This window comes from Thunnus maccoyii, chromosome 8, assembly GCF_910596095.1.
Source record: "Thunnus maccoyii chromosome 8, fThuMac1.1, whole genome shotgun sequence".
Taxonomy (NCBI): Eukaryota; Metazoa; Chordata; class Actinopteri; order Scombriformes; family Scombridae; genus Thunnus; species Thunnus maccoyii.
This window is the reverse complement of record NC_056540.1, coordinates 17,248,312-17,275,457: the sequence shown is the minus strand read 5'-3', so window position 1 is coordinate 17,275,457 and position 27,146 is coordinate 17,248,312. Positions and strand designations below refer to the sequence as shown.

At 39.3% G+C, this 27,146-nt stretch overlaps 3 protein-coding genes across 10 annotated transcripts in view; 1 reads left to right on the top strand and 2 right to left on the bottom strand.

Moving 5' to 3' along the window:
* Positions 1-4,339: 4,339 nt before the first annotated feature.
* Positions 4,340-14,243, bottom strand: LOC121901410 (histamine H2 receptor-like). Its single transcript, XM_042418177.1, has 5 exons — positions 14,127-14,243; positions 7,143-8,721; positions 6,790-6,961; positions 6,326-6,499; positions 4,340-5,030 (listed from the first exon to the last, which is right to left on the bottom strand). The coding sequence occupies exons 2-4, from the start codon at positions 8,146-8,148 to the stop codon at positions 6,490-6,492; spliced, it is 1,188 nt and encodes a 395-aa protein (XP_042274111.1). The 5' UTR covers positions 8,149-8,721; positions 14,127-14,243; the 3' UTR covers positions 4,340-5,030; positions 6,326-6,489.
* A 4,094-nt stretch (positions 14,244-18,337) lies between these two features.
* LOC121901407 (dedicator of cytokinesis protein 2-like) overlaps positions 18,338-27,146 on the top strand; it is a 100,362-nt gene continuing 91,553 nt past the window's right edge. For both annotated transcript variants that reach the window (XM_042418175.1, XM_042418174.1), the window contains exons 1-10: positions 18,338-18,803; positions 22,445-22,528; positions 23,090-23,130; positions 23,320-23,375; positions 23,472-23,568; positions 23,660-23,808; positions 24,055-24,190; positions 24,864-25,021; positions 26,646-26,727; positions 27,004-27,136. In XM_042418175.1, coding sequence (XP_042274109.1) covers positions 18,761-18,803; positions 22,445-22,528; positions 23,090-23,130; positions 23,320-23,375; positions 23,472-23,568; positions 23,660-23,808; positions 24,055-24,190; positions 24,864-25,021; positions 26,646-26,727; positions 27,004-27,136 — 979 coding nt within the window. In that variant the 5' untranslated portion in view covers positions 18,338-18,760. The remainder of the gene's footprint in view (positions 18,804-22,444; positions 22,529-23,089; positions 23,131-23,319; positions 23,376-23,471; positions 23,569-23,659; positions 23,809-24,054; positions 24,191-24,863; positions 25,022-26,645; positions 26,728-27,003; positions 27,137-27,146) is intronic.
* Positions 19,752-22,515, bottom strand: LOC121901412. Of its 7 annotated transcripts, none has more exons than XR_006097285.1 (5): positions 22,213-22,515; positions 21,361-21,398; positions 21,186-21,250; positions 20,792-20,863; positions 19,752-20,663 (listed from the first exon to the last, which is right to left on the bottom strand). XR_006097285.1 is itself a non-coding variant. In XM_042418181.1 (5 exons), the coding sequence occupies exons 1-5, from the start codon at positions 22,394-22,396 to the stop codon at positions 20,421-20,423; spliced, it is 627 nt and encodes a 208-aa protein (XP_042274115.1). In that variant the 5' UTR covers positions 22,397-22,510; the 3' UTR covers positions 19,752-20,420. The 7 variants fall into 7 exon arrangements, 6 of the variants coding, with proteins under 6 accessions (XP_042274115.1, XP_042274114.1, XP_042274117.1 ...); XM_042418181.1 differs by having other exon boundaries at positions 20,792-20,860; positions 21,333-21,398; positions 22,213-22,510; XM_042418180.1 differs by having other exon boundaries at positions 21,333-21,398; positions 22,213-22,508.

Sequence of the window (27,146 nt, the reverse complement as noted above, 5' to 3'; positions counted from 1 at the left end):
TGTGTGAGAGAGAGGGAGAGAGCCAGAAAGACAGTAAGAGAGATGAATCTCCGGTTATTAATTTCCAGCCATGGCCCCTGGGTGAGATGTTAATATAGGGCTGATTGTGACTAATTTCTTATTAATTGCCATCAGCGATTACACAGTGGCCAGTAATGTGGCTAATTTGTTGAAATTAATTTGGTTTTTGGAGGCATTTTAATTGCTGCAGGTGGGCAGCTTCCTCCGCACACTGTCACTTTTGTTTTTCAGCAGGAAACTTTTGAAGGTGTGCTGCTGCTGCGTGAATTATTAGTCACATTGTGTGAATTATAGCATATTATTTTAATAATAGCATGTGTACATGTCTGTGCTTGTGGAGTGTTTGTATATGTCTGTCTGACTGAAGACGTGCACAAAAACAAATCTTTGCACCATCACTGTAAATGCCAGTGATATCTTATTCATCAGGTTCATACCTCCTCCCACTTCCATATATCTCCACACGTTCATGATCATTACAGCGGGGACAGAGGGACATTTAAGCTCTTGCCTTTGTTTGTTGAGTGTTTATAGCTTCCGTTAGCACAGTCTCAACGACCACTGAGGAACCAGTAGATACAAAATCCAAATCCCCCTATAAAAGAGGAGATGCCCTCTGGGCAGCCATAGCTCATAGTTGGCCTGATTTAGTGGCAGCCAGGAATCTGGGCTTGAATAAAGACAGAGAGAGCGAGGAAAGAGTGGGAGAGAGGGAGAGAGAGGGGAAAAGATAGCTCCCCGTGTGATAAATAGCCCAGGCTCTCTCTATTGCATTAGCCGTCCGGGGCCGATAGATTGCGAGCCCAATAGACCCAGACGTATGCGGATTGGTTTCTCATATAAAAGTTGCATATTAAATTCCTTCACAGGACTGTGCCCCCCAAGCATGAAGGAGAGAAGGAAGGAATGGGAGTTAAAAAGCAGAAAGTGGAGAAAGGAATGGAAGAGCAAGAAAAAGGCTTTTTATGAGAGGCGAAACGAAGGCAGAGAGTTGGGGAAGCCGCAGAAGAAGGGGGGGAAAGATAATGGCAGGAGAAAAGTAGCTTGATGGTAGAAAAGACAAATGGTGATGTCATGTATTTAATAAGTCCATGGATATTGGGCGATGAGTGTGACCGTACGTCCATTTAATCAGTATTGCCTCCCAATGAAGATTTCTCTCTTGTTTTGTGCTCACCCCCCCCCTTCCTCTGTTTTCAGCCGCTCTCCACATGCTAACGACCTCTCTAATTGTTTCCAAGCTCATTAAGATGCTGATGTTTTAATAGTAATTAATCCGTCATTTGCCTACATGCAAACACGGGCCACTGAGGTTTGTTCATCGCTGTTTCAATACACTGATAATGCAGTGGCGTAGTCAAAGGAGACAATATCCTGCTAATTTAGCTCATCACTGTTAATTGGTTGTTAAGTGCCTTTAATTACCAAGCAGGCTCTGGGATTTGGGTCGGCAAAAAGAGAGGGATTGCTATGATTGTCCTGCCTATCTAATGGATCTTGTGTTGAACTTTGGAAGCTGGAATAAAGGACCAGCGGGTGAAAAGAGACATATGTTGACCCTGTTCTGTTTTCTATCTGCACTGTTCTCCTTTCCTTTCCTTTTTCCCTCCTTTCCTCCATCCTCCTGTCCCTTCCTCCATCTCTGTCTGACTCCCTATCTCTTTCTCCAGATATTATTAACTCATTAAGTTTTTTCATTATTTTTAATAAAAGATGAGTTATGGCTTTAGCCTCACTGTGGCAACATCCCCCCACACCCTCCTCCTCCTCCTCCCTCTCTCTCTTCCTTCCCCTTCAACCATTTACTACTCCTCCTCCCTCCCCCCTCTTCCTCCTCTCCCCATTTTCTCCTTCCTTCTTGGCCATATTGTGCCTCCTCCAATTCGTTTGACCCCTGAACTGCAGTTTCTGACCTCGGTGTTGCTGGTTACAACCTTCTGTCCGTCTTCCTTGCTTTCGCCACCCTCCCTCACATCTATCAATCATCTCTCTTTCTCATAGTGCTGAGCAGTCTTTAGATGGCATTCATAAGATTTATGATTCATGATTCTCTCTCTCTTCCTCTGTTTGTGTGTATGTGTGTGTGTGTGTGTGTGTGTGTGTGTGTGTGTGAGAGAGAGAATAGAAAGAGAGAAAAAGAGAAAGGGAGACAAAGACAGAGACAGGAGAGAAAGAAGGAGAGGGGCTTGTCAATGACAGTTGAATAATGACAATATCCATGATTGATAGCTTATACAGAGCTAGTCGGGTGTGTGTATTGTATTTGTGTGAGTGTGTGTTTGCGTATTAGAGTGACAGAAAGAGAGAGTTTATATGTTCTGTTTTTTCTCCACATTAATTTGATGTTAAAGAAGCAATGATGAATGGTTTTCATGTAGTTTAAGCTGTCAATGGTCACTCTCAGAGAGAGAGAAAAAGAGCGAGAGAGAGAGAGAGAGAGAGAGAGAGAGAGAGAGAGAGAGATGACATTTTTGTAGGAATAGAGAGGCTCAAGGAGATAACAGCATAATAAATGTTGTCCGGGTAGACACAACACAGTACAGATAAGAGCAACTCTCTGAACATGTTAACCACTAAAGCCCTGAAAACTGTCAATGAAATATTTACTGCAAGTGTTTGTAATTTTCTTCACACTGCAAGTCAGATTTTTAAAAGCCCTTTAGGCACTTCAACGATACATTTGGATTTGATATTGTTGGTTAAAATACTTGCATGCCATACATAGCCTACATGGAAACAGTTGTTGTTCATTGTAATCATTCCTCCTCAAGATGCAATCCCTTCTAGCAAAACTACACTGGGATAGGGGACAAAATCCACAGTCATTATTCTGTGCAAAAATGCATTTTAAACATGAGCTGGGGCTAATATTAGGCCCCAGCAGTCTCAGTCTGATCTTCCAAAGTTACAGTCTCTCTAGCTACAGTCTCTTTAGTATGAAATTCCTTCCTTGGGTTTCCATGGACAGTATTGAGCCATGATGCAGGAATACGTCTTGGTGGTTGCATGTAGGTATTTTCCAGGACGCAATACTGGCAATAAAGCTCCAAACTGCCAGGCCAAGATGGCTAATTAAAATAGCTTAAGCCTTATATTAGCTTGGCAATTGGGTGCATTCATGCTCAGTATCATTGGTTTTTGATGTGTCATGTTTTTGGCTACCAGCTGACCAGTAACATCTCATGACATTTATACAAATATGCTAAGCAGCCTTTATGAATTTGAAGATGTTACTTTTACCCTGCTGATTCCTAACGCAACACTGCGCCAGATTGTATGCACAACACCACACAACCACCTCCTTACATGATTTATGGTAAGTAATTGCTATTTTGCTAAGCTGTAATGTTAATGTATGTTTACATCTCTCTTTGATTCTCTGCCATTATGTTTTTGGGGAGGTGGGAGTAGCTCTGCCTGCAGAATCCTCATTGCTGCTCGGATGCTCTGAGAGCTCCCTCAAAGAGGGAGCAGAGCCTTTTCTGCCAAATCTAACTGTAAACCAATTTGCTATTGTCTCTGACTGAATGAGGACTGTGTATTTTGTTCCCCGTATTTTACAGTGTAGTCTTGTTAGAAGAACATTTACATTTTGTCATTTGGCACATGAGTTTATCCAAAGCAACTTACAAGTGAGGCAAGAAGTGTTAGAGGACAGTGACTCCGAAAGAGCCGTGGTACAAACTCTCCAGTAGCTGACCAGGTACAAGTGCAATGAGAAGAAGTAGTCGCTTCCTGGCAGAGAGGAGGAATATTTGGAGTGACCAGAAAGTTACTCAACATACATATGGCATGTGAGCGCTATATTGAGATAGGTTTGCAAAAAATCTTTAATCCCCAATCACTCCACTGGTGCTATTTATTGGTCAACAGATAAGGCTGTTACAGAAGTCTTCAAAATAGCATTCATTCTCAGCAAATCTATCCTCGATAAATGTATCCATGCTGTTGAATGATCTGAATTCTGTGTAAAATCCCCTGCATCACTTGTTTCCAGCTGGTGCTTGACATGCAGAAAGATATTATGTACACCTCTGTGTCAGTCCTCGAAGGAATTAGCTTGAAGTATGGAGAAGGTTAAGTGTTAATGTTGCAATGGTTTGAGGCGATGTCTGCTGACAGCTTTGATTAATTGTTTTCAATGTACTTGTGTACCACTTACACAGGGGTTTCCTCATCATCGCATATGATAATCCCCGTTCATGCTTGGCTACAGTTCTTCTTTATTGCCTCCAAAAAGTGTTAGTATATCATTGTTTTCTTTATTTAAGCTGCTCTTTATTTGTGTGGTTGTATCTTTTCATTTCAAAGAAACAGTACATCCCATTTTTTTCAAGTCCTCAGTTACTTTTACAATTTAATATAATACATACAATTGCCAGCTTTGTCACTGAAGGACAGTAAAGGCAAAAACTGGAGGAGACTGCGTTCTTTGAAATTTAAATATAACATTACTTTGCATGCTACACATTCAAATGTCACACATTTCAAGAGATCCTACATGAAATGAGTGTATATGAGTCCCAGTGTCACTTTGTCCCTTTGCATTTGTCCATTTCCTTTGATTCAGTGAGACATCCATTTTTAATTTTAACGTCCATTTATTTTGTCCAGGTTAAAGTTGTGATACTTCGTGCTTCCACTGGAGTGTACTCTTGAGTTAGCATAAAAAAAACGTAGTTCATGAGGTTGACGATCAACAAGTTAATTGGCTGGTTTCATTCAGTCATCCATTCAGATTGCATTCAGAGCTTCAATACTATCCACAGTTAGTTCAAGAGCATGCTAGGGCCACATGCCCCCCTGTGTGATGGTTGGATGCAGTGGTATGACTTGTATTAGAAATCTTGAGCTCCATCCACTTTAGGACGTAGGAGGAACATAATCAATTGTTCGGATGGTTTGAGGCCTGCTGCGGGTGTACAGTTGATTCTTGCTGATGAGATGTGGAGTTGCTGAGGTCCAACTTTCTCCCGTTTTTATTTGTTAAGTTATGGATAGAGTGAGTGCTAACACACAAAGAGACACAAAAAGTGAGAGGATCAAAATTTTTGTTGCTCTATTCTGTTCAGTCACTTTTGAAACACTTCAAGTATGCAGGGAGAAAATATTTAAACATTACAGTGAGTGTGGATTAGCTCTCAGTTTGCTGTATCAACAATCACATTCAATACAGGGCTGCACGTTAACTTTTTAGGAGGTAGGACTGGTGCTATAGAGAGATTAAAAGTCATGTGCACATACAAGAATACTGTAGCAAACTGCTATAATAACATTTTTTTTAAAACATGAAATCACATTAATTTACGGTTTCATAGTTTTAGCTGTTTAAAAACACAAAATGCCCAAAAAGTTTAAACATAAAAAAACAGTAAATGCATAAGTGAAAGATTGAAACAAATAGTTCAGAAGAAGTTGAGAGATCAACAAAAAAAAACATGGCTAGCAATGAATTATCCTGTCATCCTTGATCTGTGAGCCTTTAGTGCTGTAAGGATTTATCCTTTTTAAGATGTGACTTTGTTTTATTTTACTTTTCTTTTTAAACCATATCTGGCTCAAATATGACTAATTTCTTGTAAGCTTTTTCTCATCGTTCACAAGAGTATGCTTACGTTGGCTGACATGGTGACTTTTGGAAAGTGTCGTTCGATGCTGCACTTGATTTAGTGAGTTATAAAATGCTTCAGTGAGCCCAAGACTGACTGCAATAAATACTAGGCAGCAAATGTGGAGATACTATAAATACACACACACACACATACATATATATGTATGTATGTTTATGTATATGTGTATATATATATATGTGTGTGTGTATATGTATGTGTGTGTGTATATATATATCTATATGTATATGTGTATATGTATGTGTGTGTGTATATATATATATCTATATGTATATGTGTATATGTATATATATATATATATATGTGTGTGTGTGTGTGTATATATATATATATATATATATATAATCTTTATTATAGGATTTTGTTTTGTTGCTTTAACTAATACACACTTTACAAACATACACATGCAACAAGTAAACCAATTTGTTGAAGCTGAACAAAGAAATGAGAGCAGGATGTTAAACAAGGTAATGTAACTCCTCTTTGCTGAAAGCAAATTTCTTGGCCTAATAAGCATAATGCCATATGGCCTGATGCGCTGTGGATGACACCGCTAGGATCAGTGTGTCACAGTTCATTTGTTCTGGGCCACACATGGACTGTGGGGCCTACAGGGATGTCAGTATTGCCTATGTATGTATCTACTTACACAGTTGTGTTTGGTTGTCACTTACATTGGTGCTTCTGCTGTGGCACTGAAGGCTTCCAAACAGATGGTCTGTAAATCTCTGTCCATCTTTTTGTCTGTCTGGTGTTCTTTCTCCTCAGGCTGATGGATTCTGGTGGTGGGTTGTAACCACAATAAAGTGAACACAGCATCCACCTCACCGGCACAGGCTCAGCATGACCTGGGCTCATAGACAATGATTAAAGATGAGAGAAGAAAGACACACTTGTGTGATTTATTGGATTTTGTGTTTTAGAGTAAGTCAGTGATAGAATATGTGATCATGTGCAACTATACTGAGAGTGAGGTGTCACAGGCAGATTAATGCACTATCAAGGCCCTTTCTGAGCAAAACAAGTCATTTTGTTGTCTGAATATGAGTGTTGAAGCATTTTCACCATTTTTGGGTTGTGCCTCTAGATGCAGGTGCTGACTTGCCTTGCAGAGACACTATGCTGAATAATAATTTACCTTTCATTGCCATTGACATCTGTGGCAGCAGTGCCATTTGCAAACTGGATAGTTGCTGTGGCTGTCCTGCTGCTCATTTCTTGTAGCATGAAGTTTTGATCTGTTAGACCTGCCCTGCAGGAAACAGGGGTGTGACCACACAGCAGTGTCACCTCTGTAAGCTGGTCTCTAGCTGAGATGGAGAGGAGAGGATGAATAAAAGGTGTGAAAGTTTGGGGTACGTATTTTATTATGAGAACACATTTTGTTTGTCAGAAATGAGCCTTCTCATAAATAACACAGACAGATCACTGAACCGATGAACTTGAAAAGTGCAGATTCTGTATATTAATTCCATCCTTCTACAGCTTTACCTGCTGTTACAGTGGGACATGGCTGTCTGCTTCTCCACCCGCTGTAAGAAGGACATCGACATCTCAGTAGATGGGCATAGGCTGACCTGAAGTCCCTGTTGAGGGCTCCATAGAGGATAGGGTTGAGGGCTGAGTTGGCGTAACCCAGCCATAACACAATGGGAAATTCTGGTACTGTGTTAGGGTCTGGATGCTCCTTTAGGCCCAACACTGTGAACAGGAGGAAATAAGGCAGCCAGCACACCACAAAAGCCCCTATCACTGCTGCCAGTGTCACTGTAGCTTTGTGCTCCCGCAGAGCCACCGCTGTGACACTGGAAACCACAGTGGTGCCGGTGGAAGGGTGATTCCTGCAGTCGTAGCTGGCGCCGCACATGGGACGGGTACTGACAATGCGCTTGGCCTGTGCCCGTGCAATGTGAAGTATTCTGAGGTAGGTCCAGCACATAGCCACCAGAGGCAGGTAGAAGGTGAGAAGAGAGTCGGTCAGTACGTAGGGTCTGTTCAGCTCAAAACGACATGTCCTCTCTGGAGCCCAAGGCCCATGGTTCTGCACTGTCCCATTAACAGTGTTCCACCCCATTTGGATGGGCAAGAAAGACACTGCCACAGACACTGTCCAAACACTCACCATGGCCACAGCAACTCTCCAAGGCAACACCAGTGAGGTGTATCTCAGGGGCATAGTCACTGCCAGGTAGCGGTCCACGCTGATGGCCAGGAGGGTGAGGATGGAGGCAGTGCAGAGCATGACATCCATGGAGATGTAGAAGTTGCAAAAGACCGGGCCGAGGGGCCAGTCATCGGTGAGCAGGAGGAGGGCGGAGAAAGGGAGGACCAAGAGGCCAAGCAGCAGGTCTGTAATAGCCAGCGACACAATGAAGCAGTTTGTGAGGCAGCGGAGGCGTCGAGAGGCGCATACAGCCAGGCACGCCAGCACATTACCACCGACTGTCAGAAGGATGAGGAGGGATAGGATGAGACCCAGTACCATTTTTGAGAACATTATTGCTGGTGCTTCACTGGAGATAACCTGATGACATCATGGCTAGAGCTTCACTTGAACCATTTTCTTCTCAGATTTAAACTAGATGAAAAGGTGTATAATGTTATTAAATATGTTTGCTCTGAGTGCCTGGGTACTCTGACTTATCAAGGTGCATACAATCTAATCTCAATGTTTCCATGGTGAAATGTGACTAAATATCTTGGCCACATGTGATCCCTATGTCTCCCTCTCTCTCCTATATTTCCTGCTAATTTACTTGACTGTTAGCTGTTGTTTCTGGAACTGAATCCCACCAACTCTAGCTTTTAATCTATGCTGTGCTGCAACTGGACCACACCAGCATTTCCATTCACACTCCTGACAGTATATTCATCAAGGGAGTCTTGCAAGAAGTTGGTTGAACAACATTTGTCTCTCAACAAATGCTGCTACTGAAAACTGCAAATCAGCGCTATGCTTTGCTGTTGAAATGTCTGCGTTGGCTGTTGAACAGCTTTCTGTCTGTGTGGCTGACAGAGATCCATGGCATTACGCTGTCTTCAACATCATCTTCTATGGCTGTAGTGACACCTAGTGGAAAAAAATGAGTAACACAGTCATTGGGGCAGTCTACAGTATCCTACAATATCAGATATTGCACAGCCATGCATCAAACAACAAAGAGCAGTTATTTTCTTTTGGTTTGATTATACCTGTAACCGCTTATATACAGTATGATGTTTTGATAATTTATAGCTAGTTTATTACAATGCATGTGAAACAAAAATTAATGTAGTTCATGTGTGCTTTAAATTTAAAGCCTCAAGCTGTGCATGCATGATTTATGATGTTAAAGAATTCAACATGTGGTCAACAAATTTCAGTTAATCTAGAGACCATATTCTGAATCATGACTAGGACTGTGGTGTTTTTTGAAATGCACGTGTCTACAAAATGTGTCAGCATTAGCAATTGATATTGTTCAGTTATTTTATGACGGCCATTTTCTCAATAAAACATGCAAGAGTAAAGCTGCCATTTCAGCTAATGGGAATTCCAATTATAAATAAATAAATTATCCTATAATAAACTAAGACAGAGCATGCTTGTTGTGGGCACAGTATTTGTTCCGCTAACAAACATTTTGAACATTTTTATGCAGAAATGTGGTAAAGCCTTAAAGTAAAATCCTGTTTAGATTCCTCAAGGTGTTAACATAATTTTTGCTAGTTTGTTAGGTGAGAACTTTTCTCAAGCTACTTTGAACAAAAATCATGTCCTAATGGATTTTGTTAAATTTTTAGTTTTTTTTCCACAGACCTTGTAGAGAGAATAACAGAGTGTTATTTTTCCTCTGTGAATTCATTCATTAATGGCATGCAGGCATGAATTTCTAATGTGTGCTTGGTGGAATGAGGATAACTACTTGATAAGTGTGTGTGTGGAGTGCATGTGTTTGCGTCAGTGGGTGGTGGGTAATGTTTGCTCCTCTATTTTCTAACAGTAATGGATATTGGGACATTTGCCAGACTTGGTCCAGAGCCACTCACTTATCACCTCAAAGAGAGCGAGAGCTGTCGAGAGATTGACACACTGGTGGACACATTTCTGTCACCGACATGCTGCTTTGAACTTCATCCAGAGCAAACACTGATAACAAAGCCACTAACGTATCAAGTGCAGCTCTCAAACACACATGACATCTCAGGCTTTATATTTCACAGAACTGCAGACTAACTGACCGAGACCACACAGTTCAACTATTTTCATCATCAGAATCTGTTTCGCTCCCTGTCACTTTCTCGCTTTGTTTGTCTCTCACACACACACAGACACTTACTCAAACAAACAGTTGGAATGACGTTTGGCTTTGACCCAACGTGTCTGTGAGGAGTGTCCGCATATGGACATGTAGAAGTTTTTCAACAAGGATAACCTTGTCTTAACCGTGGGATATAATGTATATGAGTCTGTGAGTGTGTGTGTGTGTGTTCACACAGGCATACTTGTTATCTGCCCTAAGCTAAATGCATTAGTTGCTTTTCCCATGTTACAGTGTATGAGAGCATAACCATATTTGCTTCCTGTGTTTATTTTAGCATAAACATTGGTGTTTTTAATAAAAACCATATTAATATACAATCTTGTGCACTCACTTATAAAGCAGCACAAGAAAGAACAAGACATTACTTTAATGCATTTGCATTTCATCAGTGCCAAGCCACTGTGGCATGCAGACTACAGTTACAGTAAAATATAACAGTCAGTCATTCACCATCAGTGTTGAGAAATACGATATCCTCCCACAGTAAATAAAGCATTGCTCATTTAGACAGTGTGCTACTTTATTACTGACCATCTGTTTTCTGTCACAAACTTCTCATTAATTGTCCCTAATGGAAAACAATGGTGAGTGTTACTACATTTGTATATACAGTACCAGTCAAAGGTTTGAACACACTTTCTCATTCAAGGGAATGGGAAAGCGTATCCAAATTTTTGACTGGTACTGTATAATCACAGACATACACACATGCACACGAAGGCGTGCATGGACACTCGAGCACACAACTTAAAATATATACTTTAGTAATGGATTTTGAGGACTGTAATGGATTGTAATTACTGCTGAGTGCTGTGTTTGCTACAGGATGTGAGAGCTGCTCTACTTTTTGCAGATGCTGTTTCTTGTTTTCAAGAAACAAAAAAGGGTTTATGGGTTTTAGGGCGCTGCTTGTAGGGTCTAGTCCTACGGGACTTGTCTATCAATGTGTCTGTGTGTAATTGAGGTTAACACCCAACAGCTGATGGGCATACTGTAAGAAAGATGAAATATGAAGTAATTAACTTTTAGCAGCTCCTTCCTTCCCTTGTCCTCGTATTTTCCAGCACAAGGAAGATGCAAATGAGCTGGATAGTCTTCGTTCTGCGCCATCTAGACCTTCCATTACTCAGTAAATGATCTGGTGAAAAAGCTCAATTTGGGTATTGAGATGAAAGGCGGGCAGAAAAGAACTTTGTACAGTGGCTCTTTACCAGACATGGTCTGAGCTCGGAGATGAGTAATGAGGTTATTTACCCCTCAGCTGGGACTCACTGCCTGATTTGTGAAATTCTCAAAATACCAAGTGTTCATTTTGTGACCTTTCTACCAGCCAGATGTGACTTTATAGAAATAAACAGCTAAGGAGTATCTGAATATGTTAACATGTAACAGGAACAGGAAATTGGTTACTTCTACTCTCTAAAATCAGTGCAATATCGGGATAAGCTCTGAAATGTCAGCAGGGTACGAAATCTACCTTTTTATATCTGGACTAGTCATGGATCCAGGAAATAAGTCATTAATTCATTCGTTCACTAATTCAGTCCATTAAAATACAATCACATTTAGCATATCTGCCACCCAATAGGTGATAGACAGTATGGCAATGCCCTATGGTGACTCACTGAACCAAATCACTTGCCCCGTCTGTGCAATGCTGCAGAAATGTGTGTAGAGCTTTGTGTCAACAATACTGCACAGCACAAGTACATGTAGTCACTTCATGTACTTCTCAACAACGGGATTTTTTTTGGCAATGGTTGATCAACTGCAGAGTGGAACCAGCATTTGGTCAGTAGCTGGTGTTGATGCTGCAATCTTTTGAACTTTTCTGCATAACTTTTAAACTAGGTCATTAAACATTTAATTAGTGGGTAGTATATTACTGAAAAGATCTACAGATGTTGGAAACAACTTTCCTTCTCAGCATGCAATGTCCATGAGAGCAACAGAATGCAATCAGACATTTGAATGCTTCATTTATCCTGATATAATTCAATTAAGCAGCAAATACTTGGCTCACTTGCTTCCTCTGCTTTTGCAAAGAAATCTATAGCAGTCTGCATTTTTATGAATGTGCCAACGCCTATGTGTGGGTTTATATGTGTGTATGTGAGCGTCTGTCGTCTTGTCTGCCATCATTTTGGTCCTTGACAGAGAGACCCAGGGAAGTGGTCTGAGATGATGGTCGGTTGCTTGGTAACAGTTGTGTGTCATTACTGGCAGAGGGAAGCTGTGGAATCTTGACAAAATGTGAAAACGAAACTGACAAAAGCGACTGCAGACAGGTACACAGGCAGGGGGGGATAAGACACATAAAATATGCATAGACACTAACAGTGTGCATTGCTGTAGCACACACATACATAAATAGACACACATGACTACACTTCTGTTTTGTTAACATTGCAGCTTCTGAAAAGCATGCCTGAATTTAATGAATGCCTATTTGTGTGTGTGTAAGTAGATACACACACACACACACACAAAACGCATTTGTAAAGATAACACTAACTCCCCCAGGACCAGAATCAACAAATATCCTGTCATATCTCATAGTTGCACTTCCAAGTCGCTCTTTTGGCAGACACTTTCCTTTGAACTGCTTTGCACTGCAGATGGTTCACTGACCAAGCCATGACACTTAACCACATCCTCTCATTTTATTTCAGTGTTTCAGCTGATATATTCAGTCAGTCATTGCAGATTCACTTTTGCTATGTGGTTGGTTATAGCCTCCTATCGCCTTTGTGTTTTCTTTTTACCTATAATAGAGATTTATCTTATTACCAATTAATGAAAGATTTTACATATGTTCTAAATATTTGATGTCAGATTTGATGCCTATTGATTGGTATCAGCAGAGATTTTTATCTCATGGAATAAAGAGAAGAACGAGCTAGTCAACATGAATAGTGAAAGCCACAATGGCCAAACATGAAAAGAAAAGTGTGTCACCTCCAGTAACTTTGTCAACATGAAATTCAAGAGAAAAAGATAAGAGATCATCACTGGATTGTTTCAGTGATCTCTCAGAAAGCCAGTGCAGAAAAAAAAAGATCATAATAAACATTTAGCCAATTGCTAGATGTGGCCTAAATATATAATAACTAAATGGAAAAAAATGAAATAATTTGTGAATAACCACTTTAAAAAAAAAGACAATCAGAGATGAAAATCTCTTGCAGGACGAACTGATTTTTAATTTAAATTGTGTGCGTGTGATATTTCTCCTTAAAACTCTGATAGGGTGGAGAATTCTAATATGATTTGCTTGGATATTCAGACTGAGCAAGTATGGCTATATTAGTAAACCCTTCATCTCTGCTAATTTGCAAACTCTGATCTAACTATAGCACTTTATTATATGGAAATAAGCTCTCTATCTTTCGTTCTGCATAACTATTGTATGTATCCACGAATAGACCTGTCTGTCTGTTTGCTTGTAGATGAGTTACTATGGCAATTCAGTGTATTTATTTGAAGTGAAAAGGTGAAGCTCATATGTAGAACAACCTTAATGTATGACACAAATGTAACAACACGAAAAAGATAAAATTCCTTCTCAAACACAGAATAATCTCACTTCCTCATTTGCAGGACTGATTAAATGACCTCTTTGTATATTTGTCATTGTACAGCATTCACACCAGGCTCAGGAGTGACTCAGTTCTCAGTTAAACTCTCCACCATTGCAAAACTATGAATTTGGAATAGTTTGAAGCTGGTTCCCTAAAAATGACTGAACAGACAAACATAGCAAGAACTTCTGATGCTGTACATGACATACTGCTTATCTATTGCATCTTTTTATTTTCCTTTGCCCATCTGAAACTGCAGTTAACTATAAATTATTAATCATAGCTGTAAATATCAGAAGTAGTGTTAAAAGAGAATCAAACTATATTTTCATTGATTTGTACTGTTTAATACAATAAATAAAGGGTATGAATTTAGTTATCCACATACATTTTCCTGTAATATTGTTGTTTGGCTGCTGAAATGTGCAACACCAAATCAGTGCAGACAGGGCAAATATTGAGTCAAAGTTAATTATGTTGTCACACCACAAAGACAACTGAGAGGACTAGGTTTTAACACACGACTCTTCTAAATTTGATGAGATATTAAATGTTTCTAGCCAGTATAAAGTATGAATTGATCAACTCACCTCAGAGCTGCTTTGCACTTTCTGTGACACCCACCACCGCTGCTCTGCTCTGCTCACCGTGAGACTAGAGAACCACAAGTAGAGACGAGAGAGAGAGAGCGAGAGAGAGCGAGGGAGCACCAGTGACTCACACACAACTCTCTCTCTCTCTCTTTTTCTTTCACTCTGTGTCTCCTCCTATTATTCTCCTCTTTCTTTTTAGGGTAATTTGCTTTTGACATGATTTTAATAGCTCTTCCAGTCTCTTATCATGCGTTCTAACTTAGATGCACCAGCTGCTGCGATAAAACACGTCCTCCTCAACAAAGTGTTGTCTTTGGAGACTGGGCCGTATTACCTGAATAATCCAAGCAACCTGTTGCAATCAGCCCTAATGGAATTGCTGGCAAATAAGTCCAGTTTATAGTGGGGAGAAACACAGAAAGGCATGGGATTCATGCATAAAACCCAAGTATTTTTTTCCTCTCTTTTCATGTCTAATGCCTCTGCTCTCTAAATATACAGTTGAATCTTTTAAGGATTCTTTAAAAGCTCCACGAGTGAATGGCTTTTGGGTAAATCTCTGAGAATTGGCACCAGCTTGGCTAGAGTGATGTCAATGACCCGATAGGTCGGAGAGATTTCTAAATCTATCCCCCTATTTCTGGTCCAGCCTTTTACTCTGCTTTTGTATCTATTTTTCATGTGCTTTGGCTGGTGGCAAGTCTTTCCTGCCCAATGTCAATTCATCTTCTATGCTTCAGGCTAACATTCATAAGTCATTACCTCTTTTCATACCCTTTGTCCATTTTTGCTTCCCTTTTCCTTATCTGTTTCGTCTCTGTCTATTTGTCTTTGGGTCTTGGTTTCTGTAGCATTGTTCATATCTTAGTTGGTCCTGAATGTAATCTTCCTTTGTCTCTTTTTGTGCCTTTTCTGACTGTCCCTCTACCTGCTGTCTCTTCTTATTCCTTCATCTGTATATCACCTCTCTGGCTATATTTGTTACATTTGTCACTTTCTTTTTCTTTGTCTCCATACATCTTTAAGCTCCACCCCAATTTCTCCTTGTGAGTCACAGCAACAAGGTTCCAGTTTTGTTCCACTACACAGAGCTATGTGATAACATATCTTTCTTTATCATTTTTTTTCTTTTTTTCAATCCCTCTCTTTGTTCTTTCCTCATCTGTCTGCCTCTCTTTTTCTCACTCTTCTTTCCTAATGCACACAAATTCTGTGACTTATTTCTAAGTGTCACCTCCTCACATGCATCTACTTGTTAATGTTTCTAAACTCCCCTTTCTGTTGGTGACTCTGTCTCGCCACGTGTTCCCATAACAACAGGACTTTCAGTTGACCCTCCCATGTGTCTTACTTGGTTGAGGATACCTGATTGGCACTCAACTCTGAGTCAATATGTTATCTGTCAATTGGCTATGTATGTAACTAATTTCTTGTTTAACTACAACCATGGTTGGGAGTTCTTTGGCTTCGATGCCAATGAGCCTCAGTGCAAGGTAGAGTAAGGAAAAGGACCGTTTATTTAAACTGGTAATGTGTAAAAAGTTGGCAGTGGTGCCTCAAATTCCATTAGCATTGTAAAATGAATTTTTGTTGTGGGAAGTTAAACTGCAGCTCCCAGACTATTTCAACAATGTGCTTTAAAATATGCTGTATCTTGATAAGATAAGATGATGTAATGCCAGGGGTATAAAAAAAAAAAGAAAAGAAAAATCAATCAGGACTCTACCACCCTCTATTGGTTTTGCAAAGGAATTACTTAATGTCTATTGAAAATTAACAGTACTGTAACAGTACTTAGTTACAGGAAAACACAGGGAAGTGTCCACATATGAAATGTTTTAACTTAAGACACACCCAAACTTAATTAATAAGTGTTTTAAAAAATGTCAAAAACTACAATACAGTATTTTATTTTAAACTAAATATACAGTATATCATTAAGGTAACAATTTTTTCAAAGCATTTTAGTTTTCTTGTATATAATTTCCAAGCAAACTCTGCAAGCATGGAGCAAATATGATCATAATACAGCTACTTTTAACAACTGCCAACTGATGCCAGAATTTCCTATAGGTCATTTTATAATATATAATATAAAGATTACCTCAAGTGGCTACAAAACAGCAGAAGATTTTTAAGATAGTTGCATGTTGTTAGCTTAGCTAGCTAGGTAGCTACTCCACTAGACCTACTTGGTCTGTTTAACATCTGTATGTTCAATCAATCAATCATTATCGTCCCCAAGGGGGGAAATTAGGTAAGATACAAAAACAGTAACAATAGTCAAACACACAATACAGTAAAACACAAACAAGATAACAAATAATTTATACTTTCCTTCTGGGGAAGAAGCTCCTTGTAAGCCAGCCTACCAGATTATATAACACCCAAAGTGTAAAACACTTCTTGAGTCCACTTAAGAAAAGGTATGAGATGAGTTTAACCAGCCTATGGCCACCTAAACAAAGGACGATTAAAACTTTTTTGTCCTTACAACTGGTTCCCTAAAACGATGACCAGATGGAAGCAATTTAAAGTCCCTGAAAAAAGGATGATCTGGGCGAGCCAGAATAGCTTCAGCTCTCTTAAGAATATGCTCATTATAGATGTCAGAGAGCTGAACCTGGCACACTCCAGTAATTTTACTGGACACTTTGATAAGACTGTTCAATCTATTTTTGTTGGACAGGCTGAGGTTCCTATACCACTCCACACTGCAAAAAGATAAAAACGGGTTCAATTAAACTGCGATAAAACAGTCGTTGTGGATCCACAAACATTAAGAGTTCATTTATTTTAAGAAAATAAAGATGCTGTTGAGCTTTCCTGTAAACAAAATCAACATGTTTGCTATAAATAACTTTTCCAAGATATTTGTAATTATCTACCAGGCTGATTTCAGAGCCCCGTATGACAGTTAATTCTGGACGAGAGGGGGATTTCCTGAAATCAACAATCATGTCCTTTGTTTTGGTAACATTAAGATGAAGGAATGACTGAAGACACCATAATACAAAGTCTTCAACTATACCACCATTACCTTGTTCCTCCCCCTGTAAATGGCTGACAATTACAATTTACAATATCCTGATTCTTATACAGACTCTGGAAGTCATTAGTATACAAAACATAAAGAGGAGGGGATAAACAGCAACCCTGTGGAGAACCAGAGGAAGAGTGCCTCACTTAAAAACTTTCCAGCCAGTTAGATTTAAATCAAGATTGAAAAGAACCATTAGTATTGTGCCTGTTAATGAACAACAGAAGGATAACATGCTGTAGTGAACATGCTAAAAAAAAATTGTGGTAAATAATTCTGTACATTTTTCTTCCATCATTTTGGGGGTAGCTAATAGCTTTTGCTGTGGTGAAAGCTTGTCTCTTCAATCATGAGCATAATGAAACTCATCACCCACGCTAACCATCAACTGTTGATAATATATCAACTCTGTCATGTTTTGACAGCCTTATTGGTTAAGAGCCAACGTACCAAGCAGCTTTCTTGCATTCCTAATGCTACTTTGGTTGTCTTAGTAATAGTATTAACAGTGACAACGCTAAGGACATGGAGGAATAGTCACTTGTATGAACTGTTATTCTGTCCATCTGGGTAAACTGGAGATACTTAACATACTGTCATACAGACTGATCATAGCCAGATTTCAACTAATGGAGACTAGTTACATTTAACACTTAAAATAGGTTAAATTGGCACATTTTATGAAATCTAAAATTTCTAAATTCAGGATTTGATCGCCTTGGGATTGTCATGCTGATCATGAAGTTTGATGTAATGATTTTTTGATTATACATGGAGTGTTAGATCACAGCACAGAGCACAGAGCAACTTTTCACTTTCAGAAGATGAATGTGAAAACAGCCTTCTAGTGTTGAAATCAGTGAAGTTCAAACATCTAATCATGGGGGTTTTTCCATTCTTATTTTTCTTCTTGCTGTAGGGAGAGGAGTGGAGTTGAGGACTAAACAGGAGTGAGTTGAGGTTGTCTATAAATGAACACGAAATCAAGCTATTTCCTCTGATGCAGAAAGAGAAGAGGTGAGGGCACAATGTATGACAGAAGTCATCTGTGGTTCAACAACTATTTACACTGCGTAGCATCCAGTACATATTTTGATCAGATATGAGAAGGGTTTACAATTATCACTGTTTTCTAGCACATGTAATTACATCTGCATCTTGAAAACAGGACATGAAGCCCAGTTTTGCACTAATGAGAACGATTCTGCAGCAGGTTGCTGACACCAGTCTGTATAAGTGGACTCACATGTTACTGATGTTTAATGTTCAGTTATAATACAGATGAGGTGATTCACTCAGTCCAAATGATTAAAATTGAGTTTTCACACATTGTGCAGGCCTGTATGATATAAAGGACTCCACCTTGTTGTACTCACCCACTTCCCCTTAACCGCTTGAAGGCAGGAAGAGAGGAGAGACAGAAGAGGAAGAGGCGAAGGGGGGATGGGCTTATTGCTTTCATTGTAAGTTTTTAAAAAAATGCAGAAGTGAGAAGTTAAGCAGACACTCTAAAAAAAAAACATAAGAGAGAGAGAGAGAGAGAAATTAGAAAGAATACAAAGTAGGTATAGGATAGGATATACATGCAGTCATGTCTCCTTGGGCGACAACCACTGCGGAACGGTATGGTGTAGGTAAGTCAGTGTGTGCCCACTTGTGGGTTTCTGTGCGTGTGTTTGTGTGTGAGTGCATATGCATATTTCTATAGTGTCTGTCTGTTTAGTTATGATGGTAAACTATAGTTGCCGTGTATAAAAATGAGGGTGGGGAAATGCTGCTTAACAGGATGTGAGCAGGTACTAACAGCCAGATTTTCAGGATGTACACAACACATAAGAAGAAGCAATTCCACCGAAGAACTTATATTCAAAAATGATATTTGCCATTTAACTTCAGTGCAACAAAACTTATAAGGGCTACAGTGCAATGTGTGAGGGATAAAATATAAACAAAATTACCATCTAGCCTAGGCTGATGGAGAAATGAGCGGCAGTCAGTGACCAATCACCATAGATTCCACACTATGCAGCGCATTGACACAGAAGCTAGAATGTAAATTAATCCTGAAAATGACAATTTCAGATGTGGAAAGATTGATTTTGACACCAGGAATAAATCCTAAACTGTGGAAACGCAACGTCTCAGCACAATCTGTAGCTTATGTATGTGTGATGACGTCGCTACATGGCAGAGCCTCAGCATGTGTTGCTGTTCGATATGTGAAACAGACAAAACAAAAAATAAAGAATACTGACTTCTGACATACATTAAAATAGCAGAGTTTCACTAGCCTATTGCAGACGATGCATTGATTTCAGTTACAGTAATTGTAATAAGTTGGGTGTATAGTTTATGTCATATAAAAAGAGTGAAGATAATTTACTGCTTATTATATTAAGGCTGACAAAATGACACTGGATTTATAAAAGCCATTAAGCATCAATTACTGATACTGTAGTATGATTATTCAGTGAAATGTTTATCTATTGTATCTAAACTGAATATCTTCCTGGTCTGTACAAGACAACACAGGAAGTGGAGGACGGAAGTAGGGTGAAGCTGTATCGCTGAATACTGTAAAATAAGTTGTTAGAAAAGCAGAGACAGCATCATTTTATGAACTGTGTACAGGCTATCCACAAGGTGTTTTCACTGTATTGGTCTAAAAAAAAAAAAAAAAGTGTGCCACTTCTTATACAGTCATAAGACTTTATTTAGCAGTCAGTTGTGTAACCTCTTAATGATTAGTGCCCAGAGCTTGTGAGCTAGTGCAGACTCCATTTTCACTGCTACATGTGGGGCCATATCAAATACACCATTTGTACTAGGCGGTGTATTTTATTGCCAATGCTCTGCCCACTCTTTTGCTCTGCTGTGCAGCTGCCACCTACTTATTTGCTGCTGCCAACATGCTGCCACCACTGCTGCTGGTGCTTATATACACTAAATCTAGCGCTGTAATAACGATTACTGGTATTTTCATTATCGATTAATCTGAGGATTCATTTACTGATTAATGGTTTGGTCTATGAAATGTCATAGGATAGTGAAAATGCCCATCATCATCACCAACCACCAACAATTCAATCCCAAAAGATATTCAGTTTACTATCACATAAGACACGTAAGACAAAGAAAAGCTGCCAGTCATTCATTGAAAAGTTGGGACTGAACCGGACAACTCTGGAATTTTTTTTCTCCAAAAATAATATTAAAATAGTTGCAGATTAATTTTCTTTCAGTTGACTAAATCAGTGGTTCCAGGGGGGGTCCCCAAGCAAAAAGGGGAATAATTTAATTTCACTATAATTCCATCCATAAGTAACACAGTGACAGAATGTATCACTATTTTGGTCATAGGTCATGGCAAAATACAGAAAGTTGATTGACTGATGGCCAGTCAGCTGGATCCATTGGAGGAGTAGGAACTGGAGAGCCAGGTGTGGTGGTAGGCATGTTGGCACTGCTCTCCACTTCAATAGGCATATAAAGACCTATGGGGAAGATTAATATAGAAAACAATTAAGTTTAGTAAGTTGACATGTTCATACGTTGGATGTTCCTAGTGGTAAATAATTGTTAATTTATTGCAAATATATTGTTGATCTAGGCCTAAACTTACCGGCATTGTTAGAGCTTTCTTGGATGACACTAGAGAGAGAGGTAGAGGTAGAGGTGGAGGTTGATGGACCTGCTATGAAATAATAAATAAATAATAAAATAAATTGACTGAATTGAAATGACTTACATTGTTAGCATTAAATCTTGGAGGAACTTATGATGCAAGACAATCTGCAAGAGGTTGATGCCATCTGCTTTTAAAGAGTGACTTTAGATAAGATGCCTTTTCAACATTGGCAGCTTTGGAAATAGCTTCATAATGTTGCTCTAGCCTTTAAAAACAGGTATTACACACCCCCCACTTGACAGATTTTATTTATGAGCGATGAACAGGGCACTATAACAAGTGGGAAATGTAGCTATTGCTATAGGTTTAACTAAAACACATAAAATACCAGCATTATCAGCTTCTTGGGTGACATGACCACCTCTGCACCAGAAGTAGAGGTGGCTGGTGGACCTGCCATGAAATAAAGAATTAAACACTGACTTAATTTTTTTAAATGCAGAAGGCTATCATTTTACACCATCTTTATACCCACCAACAGTAGGAGCTGTGTTTACTGGCACCTGTGATCCTTTTCCAATCATGTACTTTAATAGTGCTCCTGGAAAGGGGATGTGAAGAGTGAGTTATTAATGTTAGCCCTTTAGTGCAGAGGCCAAACTCAACCTAATTCTGCCTAAACTTGTATTGTTCTGTTAAATGCTTTATAACACCAGATGTGAACATCACAGCTCCATAGATAATATTAGATAAGTAATGGATAGGTAATGGCTTACATGATAATGTTAGATGATGGCTTAAATTGAAGAAGACACTTGTACCATTAAATGTATTAACTTTAATCATTGACTTTTATCATTTCTGTGGGTAACACTTTATAATAGCAATCAGTAGTAAGTCATTTATAGACATTAGTTAATGATGAACTAATCACAAACAAAACATTCATATACCTTTGTAAATTATTTATTAAAACTATGGCTTCGCTATAAAGACTATGCTATACAGACTACCGTCCCCACTGTAAGACTCTTCTGTAAAGAAGTCTTCTGTATTTTTAACACTGTAACGTTACCAATTTGATGCAGTTTGTAGTGTGTGTGGTGCTAATAGCGATTAGCGCGTTAGCATGCTAGCCCACGTTAGCATACTAGCCCGCGTTAGCATGTCTTACAATAGATATGTCTGTAACATGGTTAATGCAGTTTTACCACTTGAATGGGGACCTATTGCAGTCTAGATACAGAATCTGGGTACATGCATGCGTGTGTATTTTTAATACTATACCAACTTAATGCAGTTTATAAAAGTTGTGATGCTAATCGCGTTTGGCGCGTTAGCATGTTAGCAACTTTAGCATACAAGCGCGGCTAAGGTAAGAGGCTAATGCTCTCCTGTGGTTTAGGCTTACATACCTTTATCCTCTTGCCTCTTCTCTTCTTCGAACCTCTTCTTTTTTCTTTCTTCATGTCCAGCCAAATATTTTCTTTTTGCCAGCCCTATAAACCTGAAAGTCCGTGACCTTGGATGTCCGTGACTGACTGACCAACGAAGTCTTGCCACCACTTCCTGTATCCGTGTCAAGTTAAAAGGCCTCATTTCAAATCGCTTCAAATTAAAGACTGTAATAATTTCTTTTTTTTTTAGTCAAGTGGAACTTTATTGGCAAAGGAGAGAAGCAGCTTTCTCTGGAGGTTGGAGATGCAGTCCACATCCTGGAGGCCTGCGATGGTAAGAATATCACCAAACTATTCTAAAAAACTACATGACACTATTAACTATATGAAACATTTCACTTCATTTACGGACACCGTTTTATATTCTTTTTCAGCATGTTTAGTGGAAAAACTGAGATATGTTGATAATTTGCTGTATATGTGTTATTTTTCTCATTGTAAACCAGCCATATCAAGCATAGCAATGTTAAAATATTGTAACTAAAATATACTGATTAAATACTACTTTCTGAAATTTACATATTATGGAATTGGCACTATTTAAAGTTGCTTAAAGTTTTATATTTTACAGTCCTTATCGTTTGTAATTCAAATGTTATTTGGTATTTCATAGAAAAAGTGATGGATAATTGATGTAAAAAATATGTTTACTATATGTATATATAATACAGTTATTATGGTAAATATTTTTACACCAGCAAAAGATTAAATGTAATCCTAGCTCCCCGCCAGGTTTCAGTCTCCCCATAAACAGTCTAGACATTAAGACATTTCAGATAGAGATGACAAAATGGTGTGATGACAGTAAGAAGTAAATGGCCTTTTTATCTTTCAGGATGGTATAAGGGCTACCTGGTTAGGAACAGGGCCCAACAGGTAAGAGCTGATACACACAACCCAGTTATTACACCAGACTGTGCATCATATTGATTTTGGACCGAAAGGTGATAATAACACATCATGTCAGACAGCTCTATTCAACAGAGAGATCTTCAGTTCTAGTTTCTGTGGCTAGGAAAGGTGAGAGCTAACACATTTTTTTTTTTAATACATACTCCTCCATAGGGAGTGTTCCCTGCCAGTTTTGTACATGTTAAAGAGGTCATCGTTGAAAAACGAGGGTAAGTGGAATTAAAAAGTCTTCATCCTTCTCCAAACGTATGATTTCTTTTTTCATTCAATGGCACTGTAATGTTTATGTGTGTGCGTGACTACAGAGATGAGGAGGTGGTGGTGTCTGCAGAGATGCCCCTGGTGAAGGAGGTGACCACCACACTGAGAGAGTGGGGAAGCATATGGAAGCAGCTTTTTGTGGTAAAAACAAAACAAACAAAAACACTCTTTATGTATATGAATCAAATTAATGTGTTGAAGTGTATCTAACAGCATATGTCTAATTCTCCAGGCCAACAAACGGCCACGTGTGAGGGAGGTCCAGAGGCTGATGTGGGAGCTGATGGAGTGGCGTTCCCAGCTCCTGTCTGGCACTCTGCCTAATGACGAATTCAAGGAGCTCAAGCAGAAAGTCACCTCCAAGATTGACTATGGCAACAAGTATGTCTGCACGAAAAGTCACACTTTAATATTTTCAATGTTCAAAGTGGGGTTTTTTTTTTTATCAGTTTTTATGTGTAACACAAGGTAATTTACTCCTGTCTCACCTGCTGTACTCCTCTTTTTTTAAACCCCCTCTGTCCTCCTCCCTCTTCGATTTCTACCACCACCTGATGCCCTTTTTTTGTCCACTATGCTTCGTCTGTCTTCCATAAATCTCCTCAACTCTCCTACTCCCTACTTCAGGATCCTGGAGCTGGACCAGGTGGTTCGAGACGAGGATGGAAACATCTTGGACCCCGAGCAGGCTAGTGTCATCAGCCTGTTTCGGGCCCATGAGGCGGCCACTACCAAGATCAATGAACGCATCAAAGAGGAGCAGGTAAGGGAAGGATAAGAATGCAGTGCACTAGGGAGCCAAAATTACAGAACCCAGGACGAGGAGGGCCATACACACACTTTCTTGGGACAAAGAGAGGATCTTATTGGTTGGTGTGGATGCAATTACAACTGAAGTTATCTGGCAACTCCTTTGATATTGCTTCTGTGGTTTGTCTGCCCCAGGCTTCCCAGAGATGTGTACCATGGGATTTGTTATGAGAAACTGTTCCCCTTCCATGGTTTAAGATCACATTAAGTAAAAAGCTATCGTGAAATGGATATGGGTGGAATCACAATTGAGTCATTTGTTTTGGATTTTTTGAAAAGAAGATAGTAAAATCGAATACATTTGCATGAAAATGTCATGGTTAATAAATTTTACTTACCAATCATATCTGCCAGCAAAGCCTAATTAAGTCTTCACTTCCTCATGTGGGCCTGACTTAAATTGAGCTTCTTACAGCCTCTTTTACAATTAAACATTAATTCATTAGAAAGAGAATTTATTCTATTCAGAATTTCTTATTCAGTGATTTTATTCTCCCTTACCAAACTCCAATTAGGCTATAGCACTATAGCAGCAAGACCTTGAAGTGAAGGGTTTTGGCTCATGTTCTGTTCTCTTAAACCCTTGTCCCAAGTTAACCCTCTAAAACTAATGTCCTCCCCTGCAGTCCAACATCCAGACAGATCACTGTGGGATATCAGCACGGATCCAGTCCTCCCCCACCCACAGCCTCTACGTCTTTGTCAGGAACTTTGTCTGTCGCATCGGAGAAGACTCGGAGCTCTTCATGTCCCTTTATGACCCCATCAAACAGGCCATCATCAGGTGTCACTCTTATTGTCCGTCTCTCTTAGCTTTAGTCCCTGGACTCATACAGTGGTACACGCTCATGTTTTGGATTTGTATTATTGTTTTCAGGATGATTTGAGGACTTGAAGCCCAAGATTAATATGATGTTTAATTGACAGGCATGTAAAATGTGTCTGTTTAGGCATCTAAACTGTGATAAATGATAAACTGATGTTAATGTTGAAATCAATTTTGGGGTGTTGTGTTGAGTCACAAAGAGATAGAAAACAAGGTGGGTGAAAGAATCCAACCCACACACACTCTCCTCCTTACTCCTCCATTTCTTCATGTCTATGTACTTCTCCTCCTTTTGTTTCCTCACTTATCTTCTCCTTCATTGTTGAATCTCACTAAATTAGAACAATGGTACACCCAAAATAATAACGCAGAAAACAGAAATTATAGGGCAGCACATACTGACTGGCAGCAATATGTGCTGCCTGACAGTGCTGATGCTAAGCCCTGTCACTCACTGTCATACTGGGTATCTCTATGTCTCAGCCACTACAGCTGGGAATGTTAAAACAGACCTGGATCAATCCTCTTTTTCTCAATCTATATTCGCCACAATTTGATAGTGTTTTACTTTCTTGACGTTTGTCCTTCAGTCTAATTCTCTTCCGTCTCTTGTGTTTTGTTTGTTTGATTGGTTAAATGCTCAGCTTTTTCTTTTTATACTGTTAATTCCCTCACCATGTCTATCTCTGTGTGTTTCTCTGAAAAAACTGGCAGATAGTAGGGTTTTATGACAGAAATATTTTTGGGAAAGCATCAACTTTTTTGCGGCTTTGATTCATCCAACTGTAGCTGCTCATCTATGTGCCTATCTTGCTGTCTGTCTATCTTTCTATTCATCCCTCTGTCAGTCTCTGATACATGCTTGTATGTCAGGAAAAATGCAATTTGGAATAGCAGGGTTGTATTTTTAGCTCTTAAACCTAGATTATTATGCAGATGCAGCGGGTAACGTTAGGGTCCACAGGCCTGTCATTTAAACTTCAGTTTCACAAAAATTATGTACTGTCACATCGGTGAACTGCGTACAGTATACTCATGTACACCAGCCAGCCTGCTCTGTGATTCTCCCCCAAAGAGTACTGAAAGATAAGAGAGGCAAACAATTTAAAGGATAGGTTCTCAGACTCAGACTGTTGAAACCTCATATTAGCTTCAGTTTAATTTAAGATTTTTCAACAGAACAATGACTAGATTTTGTCTTGCATCTCTTACATTGAAATCACTTAAGGAAGCGATCTTTGTGGCCAGTAGACACAACAGGAAGCATTACAATGACCAGTAATCCTTTCAATGTACATATGGGTATGTGAGCGAGTCCAGATTAACAGGATTAGACAGAGATAAAATTTCTATCTCTTGAATTCATCACTTTCTGTAGCTGTAGCCAAAACTGAATTTCAGCTGGGCAACTTGAGTGAATTAGCAGATTTTCAGTTATGGGGGTCTTAATCTTCAGTGCAACAGCAATTTTGATAGTGTGTGTGGTTTTATGTCAAAATATTGTGTAATGGCATTACAGAACAGTAATGTAACAGATGTGATTTGTATCATTTAACTCTTTTAACACCCATCCTTTGTGCAGTGAGAACTACCTGGTACGTTGGGGCAGCAAAGGTTTCCCCAAGGAGATTGACATGCTGAACAACCTGAAAGTTGTCTTTACAGTAAGTGACCACAGGGGGGTACTGTCACACTGTTTCCTAGCACTACAAACACTCTGCAGTATAGGAATGAATGTACTTATTATCTCTTAGAAGATTGCACTTAAATAATCCGCTTTGTTTTGATGTTGTTTTTTCCTCTTTCTCTCCCACTGAACCTGTGTCTTCTGATTCCACCATTTAATTCTTCTATTTGTTACTCGTTTTTTCTTCCTCCCTTTACTTCTTCTTTTGCTTTCTTTTCTCGCTGTTCTCCCACTCCCTGTCTTTATTTAACAGGACTTGGGGAACAAGGACCTGAGCAGGGAGAAGATTTATCTGATCTGTCAGATAGTGAGAGTGGGCAGGATGGACCTGAAAGAGACCAACAAGAAATGCACTCAGGGTCTCAGGCGGCCATTTGGGGTGGCAGGTACTTGAGT

Coding starts and splice junctions, on each gene's coding strand:
- LOC121901410 (XM_042418177.1), bottom strand. CDS start 8,148: ATGTTCTCAAAAATGGTACTGGGTCTCATCCTATCCCTCCTCATCCTT. Junction 6,962..7,142: donor ATGTCCCACTGTAACAGCAG/GTAAAGCTGTAG, acceptor TCTCCATCTCAG/CTAGAGACCAGCTTACAGAG.
- LOC121901412 (XM_042418180.1), bottom strand. CDS start 22,396: ATGAGGCCTTTTAACTTGACACGGATACAGGAAGTGGTGGCAAGACTT. Junction 21,251..21,332: donor AAACACAGCTCCTACTGTTG/GTGGGTATAAAG, acceptor ATTTCATGGCAG/GTCCACCAGCCACCTCTACT. Junction 20,864..21,185: donor CCAAGAAGCTGATAATGCTG/GTATTTTATGTG, acceptor ATTATTTCATAG/CAGGTCCATCAACCTCCACC.